Genomic DNA, 16,370 nt, shown 5'->3' with positions numbered 1-16,370 from the left:
GGTACATCAGGGGCCCCCGCTCCGCGGTACGTATGGGGCCCTCGCTCCGCGGTACGTCAGGGGCCCCGCTCGGCTGTATATCAGGGTGCTCGCCCCGCTCCGCGGTACATCAGGGTGCTCCCCCCGCTCCGCGGTACATCAGGGGCCCCCACTCCGCGGTGTATCTTGGGGCCCCCGCTCGGCCGTATATCAGGGTGCTCGCCCCCGCTCCGCGGTACATCAGGGTGCTCCCCCCGCTCTGCGGTGTATCTTGGGGCCCCCGCTCGGCCGTATATCAGGGTGCTCCCCCCGCTCCGCGGTGTATCTTGGGGCCCCCGCTCGGCCGTATATCAGGGTGCTCCCCCCCGCTCCGCGGTGCATCTGGGGGCCTCCGCTCGGCCGTATATCAGGGTGCTCCCCCCGCTCCGCGGTGTATCTTGGGGCCCCCGCTCGGCCGTATATCAGGGTGCTCCCCCCGCTCCGCGGTACATCAGGGTGCTCCCCCCGCTCTGCGGTGTATCTTGGGGCCCCCGCTCGCCGTACATCAGGGGCCCCTGCTCGACCGTATATCAGGGTGCTCGCCCCTGCTCTGCGGTACATTAGGGGCCCCCGCTCCGCGGTGTATCTTGGGGCCCCCGCTCGCCGTATATCAGGGTGCTCCCCCCGCTCCGCGGTATATCAGGGTGCTCCCCCCGCTCGGCCGTATATCAGGGTGCTCCCTCCGCTCCGCAGTGTATCTTGGGGCCCCCGCTCGGCCGTATATCAGGGTGCTCCCCCCACTCCGCGGTACATCAGGGGCCCCCGCTCCGCGGTGTATCTTGGGGTCCCCGCTCGGCCGTATATCAGGGTGCTCCCCCCACTCCGCGGTACATCAGGGGCCCCCGCTCCGCGGTGTATCTTGGGGTCCCCGCTCGGCCGTATATCAGGGTGCTCTCCCCGCTCCGCGGTACACCAGGGGCCCCCACTCCGCGGTGTATCTTGGGGCCCCCGCTCGGCCGTATATCAGGGTGCTCGCCCCCGCTCCGCGGTACATCAGGGTGCTCCCCCCGCTCCGCGGTGTATCTTGGGGCCCCCGCTCGGCCGTATATCAGGGTGCTCCCCCCGCTCCGCGGTGTATCTTGGGGCCCCCGCTCGGCCGTATATCAGGGTGCTCCCCCCGCTCCGCGGTACATCAGGGTGCTCCCCCCGCTCTGCGGTGTATCTTGGGGCCCCCGCTCGCCGTATATCAGGGGCCCCTGCTCGGCCGTATATCAGGGTGCTCGCCCCTGCTCTGCGGTACATCAGGGGCCCCCGCTTCGCGGTGTATCTTGGGGGCCCCGCTCGCCGTATATCAGGGTGCTCCCCCCGCTCCGCGGTATATCAGGGTGCTCCCCCCGCTCGGCCGTATATCAGGGTGCTCCCCCCGCTCCGCAGTGTATCTTGGGGCCCCCGCTCGGCCGTATATCAGGGTGCTCCCCCCCAATCCGCGGTACATCAGGGGCCCCCGCTCCGCGGTACATCAGGGGCCCCCGCTCCGCGGTACATCAGGGGCCCCCGCTCCGCGGTGTATCTTGCGGCCCCCGCTCGGCCATATATCAGGGTGCTCCCCCCGCTCCGTGGTACATCAGGGGCCCCCGCTCCGCGGTGTATCTTAGGGCCCCCGCTCCGCCGTATATCAGGGTGTACGCCCCCGCTCCGCGGTATGTCAGGGGCCCCCGCTCGGCCGTATATCAGGGTGCTCGCCCCCGCCCCGCAGTACATCAGGGGCCCCCGCTCCGCGGTGTATCTTGGGGCCCCCGCTCGGCCGTATATCAGGGTGCTCGCCCCCGCTCCGCGGTATGTCAGGGGCCCCCGCTCGGCCGTATATCAGGGTGCTCGCCCCCGCTCCGCGGTACGTCAGGGGCCCCCGCTCCACGGTATGTCAGGGGCCCCCGCTCGGCCGTATATTAGGGTGCTCGCCCCCGCTCCGCGGTGTATCTTGGGGCCCCCGCTACGCGGTGTAGCTTGGGGCCCCCGCTACGCGGCCGTATATCAGGGTGCTCCCCTCGCTCCGCGGACATCAGGGGCCCCCGCTCCGCGGTGTATCTTGGGGCCCCCGCTCGGCCGTATATCAGGGTGCTCCCCCCGCTCCGCGGTGTATCTTGGGGCCCCCGCTCGGCCGTATATCAGGGTGCTCCCCCCGCGGTACATCAGGGGCCCCCGCTGCGCAGTGCATCTTGGGGCCCCCGCTCGGCCGTATATCAGGGTGCTCCCCCCGCTCCGCGGTGTATCTTGGGGCCCCCGCTCGGCCGTATATCAGGGTGCTCCCCCCGCGGTACATCAGGGGCCCCCGCTGCGCAGTGTATCTTGGGGCCCCCGCTCGGCCGTACATCAGGGTGCTCCCCCCGCTCCGCGATGTATCTTGGGGCCCCCGCTCCGCGGTACGTCAGGGGCCCCCGCTCGGCCGTACATCAGGGTGCTCGCTCTCCCCTCCCTCCGGCCCAGTAATTCCCCAGCCGGAGCGGCGGGGAGGGCAGCGCTCACCATGTTACTCAGCACTTCCCTCACAGCAGCTGCAGGAGACGGGAGCGCAGCGGCCACTGAGCCGGGACCCGGGGGGATGGCGCGCCACCGCCGAGCACGGAGCCGGGGAGAGCCCGCAGCCTAGTGCCGGCCGCCTGGTGGGCGCAGCGGGGAGCCGGACCATGGTAGGTGCCGCACTCTGCAGGCCGGGCCGCAGCCCGAGTGGGGGCGACACCCCGGCCCGCCGGCTTATAGCAGAGGAGGGGAATTTAGGACGAGGGGTGGGGAGAGCCGCACACGGGAGGACATGGCCGCGGAGGAAGGGGAGGGCCCAGGCGGCGGGCGCAGCCGGGAGACTCCGCCTGACAGTCCCGGCTCCGGGCTCTGCGGCGCTCCGTCCCGGCCGGCAGCATGCAGATGACCGGAGAGCCGCAGTGCTGCAGAGCCCGGCGGGGAGTCCCTGCCCCCCTGCGGAGCCCATGAGCGTGCCGCTGCCCCCGCCCCGGGGCTGTGTGTGTGTGTGTGGCCGGGCCGCAGAGTAATAAAGCCCCGCCGCCCCCAGCAGCCGGCCCGGCGCCGCACTGGTTAAGGCCGCTGCATCTTTAAAGGGCTGTCATGCTGGCAGTGAGTGCCGAGGCCGCCCCGCGCGTCACTCTCCTCCCCCTCCTTCCCACTCTTCTCTCTCTCTCTTTTTCTCTCTTTTTTATTCTATCGTTCTGCTCATTTTCCTAATGGAACACAATTCACAAAGTTGCCTTGTAGCTGGCGGAGAGGAAGCCTGCGTGGGGTAGCGGCCCGCCGCGTCCCGGCCACCAGCCAACCCTGGAATTCCCAAAGGAAGCTTCACGGCTTTTCTTTTTTTAATGTGTATTTTGCAGGAATATTTTTATTTTTGGGGGGGATACGGAAAGTTGGATGTGGGATCGCAGACGGAGGAGCGTCCGGCTGACTGCGTAACTTTGTGTATGTGACGGCGGCCCCCTGCACAGTCATGTACGCCTCACCTCTATGTCTCACGCAGGTAAAGTGACTTCGGGTTCTTGCCCTCTTCTCCCCCCGCTTGCTTCTCCCCGCTGCAGCCGTCCTCCGGCTGCATCCTTAATGCATGGCGATAGGAAGGCACCCCTGCTTGTCCGTTGGGATTGTCAGTCGTGGCATCTGCAGCTTCAGAGAAGGAAAAGCCGAGGAATTAGAAAGTGTTTGTAAGTTTTGCAGAAGGCGCCTCTGTCCTCAGAAAAGGTCACGTTTTCGGGCACATTTGCTCTAATTTCTGTTAAACGTGTCGACTCGGATGAAGGTTTTTAAAACTTTTTCTTCTCAGGAATGTGTTGCAGGCCGTTCTTTACGGACCAGGTCACATGTCTGCCCGTCCCACACCCTCTCGCCCGCTCTTTTCTGGGCCGCGGCTTTCATATTTCGGTAGTTGCTGCTCTGCAGATCCGGGAAGGCTTCTTCTTGAGTCTTATCAGATTTACTATATAGCATTAGTTCCGTTATTCCTCGGGGTCTGAGTGGGTGTTTTCGAACTCGCCCCCTCCTCTAATGTAACGGCTGCTTGCGGCCATGGCAGCCCAGGGGTTAACAGCCTGGTGGGTGGAAGCGGCCTGGTGGTGAAGTGACCTTGGCCTGGTATGACAGCGCTCCCAATAAGCAGCACAAACCAATTGTTCGCACTTTCCTGGAGTTTTCTTGCACCTGCTGTGTAACTTGCTGTCTCTCTCTGCATGTATGTATCATCGCACACGTATGTGGATATCTGTGTGTGTCGGGGACTTCATGTATGACGAGCGTGGGGTATATAGTACCTGGTTTGTAATCATCAGCTGCAGCATGAAGAACATCAGCCATATGATACAAAGTATCCACTAGTGCAGAACAATCGGGGATCTGCATGTGAGGAAGCCTTGTGGTGCAGGCGGCGGGCTGAGCCGTAGTGCAGAACACTCATTGACAAAAACGAATGCACCAAGGAGGAGCGGGATGACACAATATGTGCGACTGTTATAATGTATGCGACTGTTATAATGTATGCGACTGTTATAATGTATGCGAGTGACCACACTGCCAGGGCGAAGGGATACATTACAGGGGAAGCTACAATACACAGGAGGCTCTAGTGCCCTGCTGTACCGCCTCTAGCTTGGATACAAGATGTGATACGGGCCGGTATGGAGGCTTTAGTATCCTGTTGTATCGCCTCTAGCTTGGATACAAGATGTGATACGGGCCGGTATGGAGGCTCTAGTACCCTGTTGTACCGCCTCTAGCTCGGATACAATATGTGATACTGGAGGTATGGAGGCTCTAGTACCCTGTTGTACCGCCTCTAGCTTGGATACAAGATGTGATACGGGCAGGCATGAAGGCTCTAGTACCCTGTTGTACTGCCTCTAGCTTGGATACAAGATGTGATACGGGGGGCATGGAGGCTCTAGTACCCTGTTGTACCACCTCTAGCTTGGATACAAGATGTGATACTGGAGGTATGGAGGCTCTAGTACCCTGTTGTACCGCCTCTAGCTTGGATACAAGATGTGATACTGGAGGTATGGAGGCTCTAGTACCCTGTTGTACCGCCTCTAGCTTAGATACAAGATTTGATACTGGAGGTATGGAGGCTCTAGTACCCTGTTGTACCGCCTCTAGCTTAGATACAAGATGTGATACGTGTGGGCATGGAGGCTCTAGTGCCCTGCTGTACCGCCTCTAGCTTGGATACAAGATGTGATACGTGTGGGCATGGAGGCTCTAGTGCCCTGTTGTACTGCTTCTAGCTTGGATACAAGATGTGATACGGGCCGGTATGGAGGCTCTAGTACACTGTTGTACCACCTCTAGCTTGGATACAAGATGTGATACAGGGGGCATGGAGGCTCTAGTGCCCTGCTGTACCGCCTCTAGCTTGGATACAAGATGTGATACAGGCAGGCATGGAGGCTCTAGTACCCTGCTGTACCCCCTCTAGCTTGGATACAATATGTGATACGGGGGGCATGGAGGCTTTAGTATCCTGTTGTACCGCCTCTAGCTTGGATACAAGATGTGATATGGGGGGCATGGAGGCTCTAGTACCGTGTTGTACCACCTCTAGCTTGGATACAAGATGTGATACGGCGGGCATGGAGGCTCTAGTACCCTGTTGTACCGCCTGTAGCTTGGATACAAGATGTGATAGGGGAGCATTGAGGCTCTAGTACCCTGTTGTACCGCCTCTAGCTTGGATACAAGTGAGCATGGAGGCTCTAGTACCCTGTTGTACTGCCTCTAGCTTGGATACAAAATGTGATACGGGGGACATGCAGGTATACAGACTCCATATGGTATTCTGCAGTACTTTTGCCCACAGATGTTGCAACTAAACCTCTAGATTGTGTAAACTCGTAGGCTGTGGAAGTTGGCGTCTCAGATGGTCCCATTCATGTTCTATTGGTGATAAATCTGGTTACCGGGCAGCCATGGCAGTGTGACAATGTTGTGGGGGCTTCCTGTGACCCGCTTGTGTGCGCGGCCGGGCATTATCCTGCTGGAAGCCGCCATGAGAGGAACACATGTGGCTGCAGGATGTCCTGAACATATTGCTGAGCTGTCATTGTCCCTCATACCACCACTAGGGGGGACCGACTGTCATATGTGATGCCTCCCCAGACCATCACACCAGCAGGGGGCAGTGTGCTGCTCCACAGCAAAGGCAGGATTGAGGCGCTCACCCCGAGGCCTTCAGACACGAACACGGTCGTCGTCAGCGCCTAAACTAGACCTGGATTCATCGCTGAAGACACCCGGTTTCTCTCCATAGCAGTTTAGGGTTCTCATTCACAGCATCACTGCAAACGGAGGTGACCATGTTGGGGTGTAAATGGCAGGACACATAATGGGTGCCATGACACCAAATAACCTTCTGCTAAGCAACTGGAAACGGTTCAAGCAGACAAAGGATGGTGAACAACCAACCAGTTGGAGATCAGAGCGGCCGGTGGGGGACAATATGTTGATGCAACCATCAAGCTTCTCCCATTCTAGTAATGCCTCTCAAACACTATTAACTGGGCAAAATAGTTGTAGAGGCGATTGGTGGGCAACAAGCGGTACGCTACATAGAGGTGTCTGAGAGCCTTTCTATAGGGCAATGGGGGAAGCGCATTTATGGCCTCTGATGGGAAGACCCCACAACTGTAATCCTCTACATATCTGCCATGTTTTGTAGCAATCCACACGTCTATCTATCTGTTCGCCAACGAGTATCACCAAGAATCAGTGCCTCAGTCATATATATGGGGGGGACAGACTACCTGAGATTAGGCCCTGTGGCTAAACTGTAGTTCCAGACGTTTCCCCCTTGTTCTATTGATGGCCCCCATCGTCAGGATCTGTGGGAGCTGTGCTTTCTGTTACACTTCCAACTCCAACCACAATAATGAGCATGGAGCAATGAACATCCGACTGGGCTGTAATGAGTGCGGGGCTGAGATCAGCTGATCACCTGTGGCCCTGAGCTGCGGACCCCCGTCAATCAATTATTGATGACATATCCTGATGGGGAAAATGGTAAAGGTCCCGGAATACACAAGTGTTGGGTGAGCATAGACAGGGGAGGATCTTCATGTTGGACTTCTGGTGTAGAGCTCGTGGTTTGGTCTTCTGGCTTTGGTACTAAAGATCTTTGCTTTTCGGTGAGGCTGTGGTGGGGGGCCGGCTGGGGCTTACATTCCATTTTTTGCTAATAGGTGCTTAAAAATTAGCATACAGATAAAATCTCAATGGAGATCAGTGGAGGGAGTTTGGTGGAAGAGCGGAGTGACTTTCCTTGCGCTGATTTCATAGGATATCAACTTTGCTGCACGTCTGTTGAAGTTACTTTCCTGGTAGAATTACTCCATCTGTGCTGTTAATGGAGATGGAAGCATCCAGGGGCCAAACATCCAAGTGATGGGGCCCGTAGATATCAGCCGCACTTATATGCCGCACTCATTGTCAACAAGTCGCAAACGGTCTGCGGAAGCTCCGTCAGCGCTCGGACTTCATAGATTGGTTTTCAGGCCCAAGCTTTAGATCACCACGATCAATGGGAAGTACCGTGGCAACCCGTACCGCACACTGCCATTGGCAACTGCAGGGGTAAACGTATCCTCCAATATCTGGGGGTCTTGTATGCCAAGAATACATAATGCCATAGCCGGAGAAGAGGTAATGGTCGGTGGCTGGTCCAGGCCACTTTAGAGGACCATAAACAGAAGATTCTCCCCAACGCATGTCTGAGCAAAGACGAATGCAGTGCCCGGACTCCCCATGCCCAATCCTTTAGCTTACCCTGGAGGTTGGCCACCGCCAGAGCTGTCTGGGGTGTTTCCGCCAAACGCATGAAAGCTTGGCTGAAGCGAGCAGGTCGGGGAATGCCTGTTTGCTGACAGCTGCTGACGGTGTAATGGGCGCCCTTACTATAAGGATCAGTATCGAGACTTCTCTAATATCTGAGGGGCTTGTTAGTCCTCTCCATAACAAGGGCTGGAAACCCCTACATTATTGGGCAGCTCTGAAATGTCACCTAAAGTTATTTTGCCGTAGGAGAATGGAAGCGTCTGGTCTTTGGCGGGACTGTAGCGCCCCCGCAGGCTCCGAGGCGTCACGGGTCCTTACTAGATACATTACTTATTAGATACATTGTATCTTTTGTTTATTTATTTTTTTTACGTTAAATGAAACAAATTGGAATCCGTTGGGGGCATCGGGCCCCCCCAATCCCTGCAGCCAAGTTGGTTTAGTGGTCCGCAGCGAGGATACATGTTCCTGCCATGTAGTAACACTTCTCCGCTGGCCATACATATTCCTAAACGCACTCAGACTCCGTGTCCTCGGATAACCTCACTTTCTGTTCTCTTAACACAAACACCCCTCTCAGCTCCACCTGTTCTCACTCCGGAAGTCAGACCCCCCCCCCCCCCTCCCATTCTTGCTTTGTGGAGTTAACCATTCATCGCCCCACGGCACCCGTATAAGTGAGCTCTGTTCTAGCTCTTGAGTGCTTCGTATGATGCGGCGCCTCGCTGGTGGCTCCAGCTCTCCACTAGAACTCATTATTAAGACAGCGATGACGTTAAACAGAAGGACAAAGTATCCGAGTCCAATCATAAGACCGATGGAAATGTGCAAATCTGCCCGGATGAGGCAGTCCGCAGGGGCCGCCCGCCCGGAGCAGTCCCTATACAAGATGTAGATAGGATGCCGCTCTGTTAATCTCATTGCCCTCGGGGTCCTTATAACTGTTTATACCCCGCCGGGCGCTCCAATAACTCTTCCTGCCCTCTGTTAGCCAATGGATGTTTATGGATAGAACTTCGTTTCCGATCCAGTACTTTCTATAGTAATCTGTGCTTTAAAGTCTACGGACAGCGTTGGGAGGGCACAGTTTTCATTTACATGTATTTTTGAGCCACAGTCTTGTTTCTTACAGGGTTTAAGATTTTGCATTGTTTGGCGTCTGCGGCTTTTACATATCCCTGTATATAGAAGCCGCAATCTAAGGCCGTTCTCGCCGCTTTTTACCATGATTAACGCGGCGTCCCGAACACCGCGGCACAACGTCGCCGCAATTGATTTCAATGGGGCCGTGCAGACCAGCACTCGAATGCAGCGTTTCCAACGCCACAATTTTTGAGCGCTGTCTGCTGTGTGTTTGCGTGTTTTAGCGCATCTAATCACTCATCGCAGGGATGGCGGTGCGTTAAAAGGACGTTGCCGAATACTGAAGCGTGCGTTCAAAACCGCCACGCAAAATCGCTGTAAGATGCCACGGCTTTTCACAGCATTTTCTGAATGAGAGCAGCATAGGGGCTCATTCACACGAGTGTTTTTGCACGGCGTATTAGTTTGTTTAAATGAGCGTGTTTTTTACGCTATGTGCGATTGCATGAGAAAATACACAGCATGGCTTATCTGGGTGCGTATTGTGCACGGTAGAAGCTTAACCAATGGGTGTGCGGAATATGCAGGAGAGCTGCGTACTCACTGCGCATTCACGCACAAAACCATTGCAATTTCAGGTGTTCTTTTTGGGTGCGCACAAGCGTTTCTGCGCAGGTAAGTATACTCTTCTGCCCTGCCGGTGCTGTACACATCGGGGCGGGACACACACGTGCCATGTTTGAACAGGCGGAGCGCTCTAATGAGTAGGTGGGCCAGACTAATTAGTCTCCAGTGTTAGTAATTAACACTGTGAAATTGCGCACTTATGAATGCGATTTGGTGTACACGGCGACTCATTTGCGCAAATCTAATAGACTCCTATGGAGTCTTGGGTAGGCAATGCAGACAAAAAATAGACCATGTCGCATATTTTTGCCAACGGCGCAGATATGCGCGGAAAATCGACCAATGTGAGTGAGCTGATTGTTCTGAAGGTTACGGAGCTGCGGCTCGTGTGACGGCGGCCTGAGCCTCACTAGGAGATCTGCCGTGGAGCTGGACCGACGGCTCCCCTCTGGGGTAAGCCTCGCTGCAATCATACGTCGGCTGATGAGGCGCGTTTAGACTGAAGGATTATCGTAATCATTCAGTTTAAGCGCGGGCCGGCGCCGTTCCGTTTTAGCCGGCGTAAAAACCGTTGAATCACTGATCATCCTCATAGGAGTGGGAGCGGTAAGTAGCGAGGACTGAATGTGAAGGGGCGTAAGCCTTCAGTCCAGCTTCACTGACGGATCTCCTGGTCATCCTCAGGCCGCTCTCACGTACTGCTTTTTACCGCGATTAGCACAGCATCTTGAGCGCCGCGCTAATTGTGGTACAACGCGGTATATCCAACATCGATATTTACAAGCGCTATCTATTTATTTTTATACGTTTTTGCGTTTTTTTTACCGCCCCTCCTCTTCCATTACCTTGATGGGTGCGTTAAAAAGCGCTGTCAAACACACACGTGCATTCAAAAACGCCGCTTGAAGCCACCGTAAAAATGCCGCAATTTCGGGCGGCATCTTGTGAACACATCTGTGAGAGCGGCCTCACGGGCAGATTTATGAAACTGTCTTTGCTGCCCACAACAACCAATCACAGCGCAGCTTTAATCTGGTATCCTGGTTGGGGGGTACAAGGCCATGCAGGCTCCTCTGGGAGATGGATCAATGCCTCTAGGGCGCCACCTGTTGGAAGGTAACTTTCCTACACTGTCTGACCTCCTAAGAGGCTTTGTAATATGACTGGGAATCTAAACCAGAAGGGAAGGCTAACCGCGTGCAGACAGAACGGTTGGGGTTTTGCCCCTCGGTGTGCAGTAAGTACATTGACGAGGGCTGGGATTGCTTGCTATGCTCAATAAAGACAGTATTGTTCTTTTTTTCTTTAGACCGTTTTCATAAATCTTCCCACAGACTGCAGTTTTTATACACTGGGATATGTAGAGGCTGCAGAAGACAAGGGGTGCATTTTATTTAAACCATATTGTAAAAACAATTGTCAGCTTAAATTACATGCATTCAAGTAAAAAGAAAAATTTGTGCCGCGAGGCGCCTGTGCAGTGCAGACATGTTACAGGCCGGGCTCTACTAACAGTCGGAATCTACATGCAGGCCGTCCATGTACGTCTACATAGGAGGACTGATGGGTGCTTAAGTGCCCGCCAGCCTTCCCAACCAGCACTGCTTCTATACATTCACACAGGAGTGCTGACTACTCATTGATTGGAGGCGGAGCATGTTGGCGATCTCAGTACTGGTGCATCTTGTCTCCACCAGAACTATGGGTGGAGTCATGGGTTTGTCCTGGTGAAGTTATGCGGAATGCCCACAGCTGCCGATTGGCTACTTCCATGGCGGCTGAAGACGGCGCCTGACACCCAGCGGGGGACACGGACACACAGAGCGGGGCCAGCTTCAGCAGAGACGGTGGCAGGGGGACGGGAGGAGAGATTGCAGCCATGACGGGAGTCCGGCGGGGAGAGTGACAGCGGGGGACTGGAGTGGAGCTGAACCGCCGCTTACCTACATGCAGGTTATGTTGGTGCCGGCTTCAGCGGTGGAGCTTCCATCCATCCACCCATGTGACGGGTGCTGGCGGAGGAGTACAGGAGCACTGATTCCAGTTCAGGGTGGTGAGAGACTGACAGCGCCGAACCTGGGAGCGTAGAAGGGAGAGTGCCGGGGAGAGGGACGGGAGGCGGCAGGGAAAATTATGGTAGACCGATACGGAGATGGCAGGCTGCCGGGGGGATGAACAACAAGGGGCAGGAGCAGAGATGGAAGGCCAGCGCCCAAAGTGAAGGTAACCAATTGGCAGCTGTGGGCATTCTCTATCACTCCACCAGGACAAACCCATGACTCCACCCGTAGTTCCGGTGGAGACCAGATGCACCAGTGGTGGCGATCTCTTGCGGCCGCCTGCCATTCACTACAAACGGAATTGTACAGAGGAACGACTGCCTCCCTAAACGGGCCGACAATCGTTTGGTTTCTAGGTGAGCTAAAAGCCGACTCCGACAAGTGTGTGATTCTCGCTCATGTGCCCGTTGGGTCCTGTGTATACACGATGTGGCCGTCACCCGGAATCACTCTTTTCAAAAGACTTTTGTCCCCTTAAAGTACCCGATTACAGGTGACATTTGTGACCCATCAGAGTGAGGATGGCTTACTTGTTGGAGTCCCTTTGTGATTGGCTCCCCTACACAGCAAGCGACTGTTGGCCCACTTGAACAGGCAGCGGTTCCTGCGGATGACTGCCTGTTTACAGGGAATGGAAGTGAGAGAAAGAGATCTCCGCTGGGCTCTGCGACTAAACCACCAACATGTGTCCCATGTAAAGGCACCCTGTGGCATGTAGCCTTCAGTTCCTGAAATGATGGGCTGCTTCTACTTGACAGACCCTAGTATCTGATGTCAACCTCCAGTTGCCAAGTCCATAACCGATCCGGCTGGACAGCCCAGTCACCGGTGGGTTAGCTCTGAATTACATTATATGCTTACTGCATGATATCATTGCAGCATTGCAGAGTGCCTATGGAAATCAATGGGTGTCCATTGATTTCTAAGGACAGCTGCGGCCCGGCAGAGCTGGCTGGGAATCCTCTAGAAGCTCGGTCTGCCTGTCGACGGCTCGTCTTGCACACGGCCTTTTTGTAACCTATTTTGACTATTAAATCCATGTTTCTACAGACCAGATTGACGTCTCGCATCGTCTTTCACACTGAGCGTTTATTAACGCGTAGTGGAAACGCTGCAGTGGCCAGGCCTCTGGACAATCCATGCTGCTCACAGTACAAGCCATGTGGATGATAGTTTAACCAATCCCATTCATGTGTGGAGACAAAGTATATGCGGAATTGAAAAACATTGAGGTTTCTAAGTCTGCAGCCTGTCAGTCGCTGCAGATTATCACCGCAAACCTCAGCTCTTCCAATGAGGGGAGGGAATCGCGTGACAAATCCGCATGGAACGCATACTTATTCTGCCAGCTTGTAGGTGTTTCAGCTGCAGACAGGGGCACTCACAATTATTCAACCCCAGTTTGGAGTTACGGGGGTCGTGCCCTGCTGGACTCTCTCCCCGGATCCCCTAGACTAACGGGTGTCTCCCTGTTCGCAAACAGGAAGTGACATAATGATCCAGGAGGGGAGGGGCTGATGGGGCTCCGCCCCCATGACTCCAAGCCCCATTCTGAACAGACTTTCACCATGCCTGTCCTGAGTTCAGGCAGCATAAACCTGGTGACAGGTTGTCTTTAAATATGTGACTTCTTTAATGACCAATGATGGAAATCTCTACCATGAGTTGATGGGAGGGTATGGAGTGGCTCAGGTACATGACAGCTAACGGGCATTCCTTTCAGCTGACAGCCACCGGTCATGGTCGCAGCAACCTCAGATCACAGCCATTTAACTGTTTAAATGCCATGGTCAATGCTGAGTGCGGCATTTGAGTAGCTGCGCTGGGCGGGGAGGCATGTCTAGCACTCCAGGCTGCCAATGGGTTGCCATGCCAGCCTTGTGAAGCTCTGACTGTGGCAGAAGTACTGCAAGTATTGCAGTAGAGTAAGCAAGTGATTAGACGATTGTAAATTCAATCCACTATGGGGGCTAGAAAAAAAAAAGTAGAATGGAGTTTAATTAAAAAAATTAAATATTAGAAAGTAAAGCATTTCTCAGTTTCCACATAAAAAAATCAAAAGAATAAAAGAATAAGCATAATTGGTGTCACCGCAGCTAAAAAAAACAGAGAAATAATCAAAATCTGCCATCTCATGACCGTTCAGCTCATAGACCATTCTAGATGTCCTCTGTTTTTGGCTGACCCCATACATTGTTAGGTGGTTGAGACTAAAAACCTGCACTACTCATGAAGTGTATGACAGTAGAGTAGACTATGCGGAACTGCTCAGGTAGGACACCCCCTGTGAGGTCAGAGCAGCACCCCGTGCCGCAGAGCGGGGTTCACACTGGGTGCGGGATCTGATAGTCCTCGGCAGAGAAGTGTTTGTACGACAGTCACTCCTCTGCTCCGTCACGCTTCCGCTCGGTGCGGCTTCCAAGGATGTTTAGTCCTCGTGTACGATGGTCTTCTGCACTCCGAGACCTGAAGCTGCCGGCAGATCTGTCAGTAATTCTCTCCCCTCTCTCTACGCAGGATGAATTTCACCCTTTTATTGAAGCCCTGCTCCCTCACGTACGAGCGTTCTCCTACACCTGGTTCAACCTGCAGGCACGGAAAAGAAAATATTTCAAGAAACATGAGAAAAAGATGACTAAAGAGGAAGAGCGAGGCGTCAAGGATGAACTGCTGAACGAGAAAGCCGAGGTCAAGCAGAAATGGGCATCGCGCCTTTTAGCAAAGCTTCGCAAAGACATCAGGCCGGAGTTTCGGGAGGACTTTGTGTTGTCTATTACTGGAAAGAAGGCGGCCAGTTGTGTCCTCTCAAACCCGGACCAGAAGGGCAAGATGAGGAGAATAGATTGCCTACGGCAGGCGGATAAGGTGTGGCGCTTGGATCTTGTCATGGTCATCCTTTTCAAAGGCATTCCATTGGAGAGCACGGACGGAGAGAGACTGATGAAGGCAGCGCACTGCTCCAACCACCAGCTGTGTGTGCAGCCGCACCACATCAGTGTCTCCGTCAAGGAGTTGGACCTCTACTTGGCCTACTTCATTCGGGAGAGAGGTGAGACCACGTTTTCCCACTATATTGGTATTGCTTATGTCTGTGGATTGGTTGGCTGGCGGACTTGGTGATGGTCGGGTGTACTGACTCGCCTGGTTGTAGTCCATGTCCTCGGCTCGGATTGGTGAGCGGGTGATTTTATAGACTTCATTAATATGACGATGGCTTCTTGGTTAATTGACGATTACATTCAAACGGCAACTTTGACTAAAGGAATCAGAAAAGGGAATCCATGAAGACTCTACATGTTCTCTTTGTGGTTATAGCTGACTCTTCAAGATCTCAGCTTGCTGTCATTGAAGGACAACGAGGTAGAGCTGCATACACATCTAAGTCTTCTACACTTTCATTCTTTTGGAATGCTAATTGTCCCGTCTCATCGACCTTAAGTCATCAGATCTGTGCAGGCTAGTGAATCACTGGAGCTGTCTACGTCAAGATTTGGAGGGGGTAAAGGGTTTTGGACTAATTGGGCTGCTTTCACACGGCCGCGAAAATCACACAAGATTTGTGTGTGGCGAGACGCACAAATATGAACCCCATGTTTGAGAGGTCCCTCGGAACGCCTCGCCCATTGTTTTTCATTGGGGCTGTCGAAAACATTAAAAAACCCCAAAACGCCTCTAATCTGCAGGGAATTCTCATGTTCCCGATATCGGGCTAATCTTCACGGCCCAACATCGTGATCGCCCGTGTGAAATGAGCCTTATGCAGAATATAAGGTCGATATGTGGGTGTCAGATACTTTAGACTAGTTTGAAGACTCCCAACAGGTCTTGTGGCGCAGATGTGAACATGGCCTAAGGGAAGGCACACCGCTGGTAAGCAGGCCAGACTTCACTCTATGGCCAGCGCTTCCCATGGCCATCAGAAACGTAACCCAGGCAGTGACCAGATTCATCATAGTGGCTCATGCTGTGTAATGGATCTTGCATGACGTTAGTCACTTCCTACTTACTCGGCTTACTTTAGTCCACTAGTTGAGTCTGGAGCCCCGTGTCGTGCAGAGTGTTAGGACAGCAGAAATGCAGTCTGAAGCTCTTCCGAGGTCGGTAAGAGCACCCAGCCTTTTGGGGTGGGGGTAATTAATTTCCTGAAAGCACTGCAGTATAAGTTGGCGCTACACAAATAGCAAGATTTATTTTTATTCATAATAATAATAATTTTGGTGCAAATCTCAACTTTGCCCACTTTTGTGCAGAAATCCCCAGTTCTTGCATAGGTCATTCTTAGTGATGCGGACAATTAACAAATTAGTGTAATAAAACTTTGGCTAGACTTCGAGTGCATCAGAAAAGCGACAGGATGACCCTAGTAAATGCAGCGGGTGCCGTCCCCGGAGCGCCGCGCCCTTCTCCCTCAGCCTGTTTGTGTTGGAGGGTGTCTGCGCTTCATAAATACGCTGCGAGAGCTCTGGCTTTGCAGCCTTTCCATTTCCACTTTGCTTCACTTTCTCCTTTCTGTGTGTCTTACATCAGCATTATTTTCTCAGCGCCCCGCTGACTCCTTAAGGTTGAAACTCTAGGGAAATTCGGCCTGGAACATTGTGTCCCTTCTGGGGAGAGCGCGTCTCTGTGCTGATGGTAATGCGCTCTTCTCCTGAGCGCTGCTCCTTCTTCCGCGTCTCGCTCTTTGTCTTCTCCTCCTAGAAGGTCACATGCACTTTTCCTCACTGCGGTTTCTTTGCAGAAGTCTTAACAAATTTACTTATTTCAGTTTGTGGCCTAAGAGGAAAATATTGGGGGTTGGGAAGAGAATTGATCTGTGAGGCGGGT

The 16,370-nt window shown here is 54.2% G+C and overlaps 1 protein-coding gene across 5 annotated transcripts in view; it reads left to right on the top strand.

The window, feature by feature from the left end:
* Nucleotides 1–2,434: 2,434 nt before the first annotated feature.
* The window catches only part of NFIC (nuclear factor I C), an 89,737-nt gene continuing 75,801 nt past the window's right edge, over nucleotides 2,435–16,370 (top strand). The window contains exons 1-2 of one of the 5 annotated variants that reach the window (XM_066574474.1): nucleotides 2,435–2,645; nucleotides 14,064–14,595. In XM_066574474.1, the coding sequence (XP_066430571.1) occupies nucleotides 2,643–2,645; nucleotides 14,064–14,595 (535 nt within the window). In that variant the 5' untranslated portion in view covers nucleotides 2,435–2,642. Of the gene's footprint in view, nucleotides 2,646–3,039; nucleotides 3,482–14,063; nucleotides 14,596–16,370 lie in introns of those variants that run through there. The other 4 variants (XM_066574470.1, XM_066574472.1, XM_066574471.1 and 1 more) reach the window with 4 other exon arrangements.

This window comes from Eleutherodactylus coqui, chromosome 7 (genome assembly GCF_035609145.1).
Source record: "Eleutherodactylus coqui strain aEleCoq1 chromosome 7, aEleCoq1.hap1, whole genome shotgun sequence".
Taxonomy (NCBI): Eukaryota; Metazoa; Chordata; class Amphibia; order Anura; family Eleutherodactylidae; genus Eleutherodactylus; species Eleutherodactylus coqui.
The sequence above is the reverse complement of the archived record's forward strand: the minus strand, read 5'-3'. Positions and strand labels throughout refer to the sequence as shown.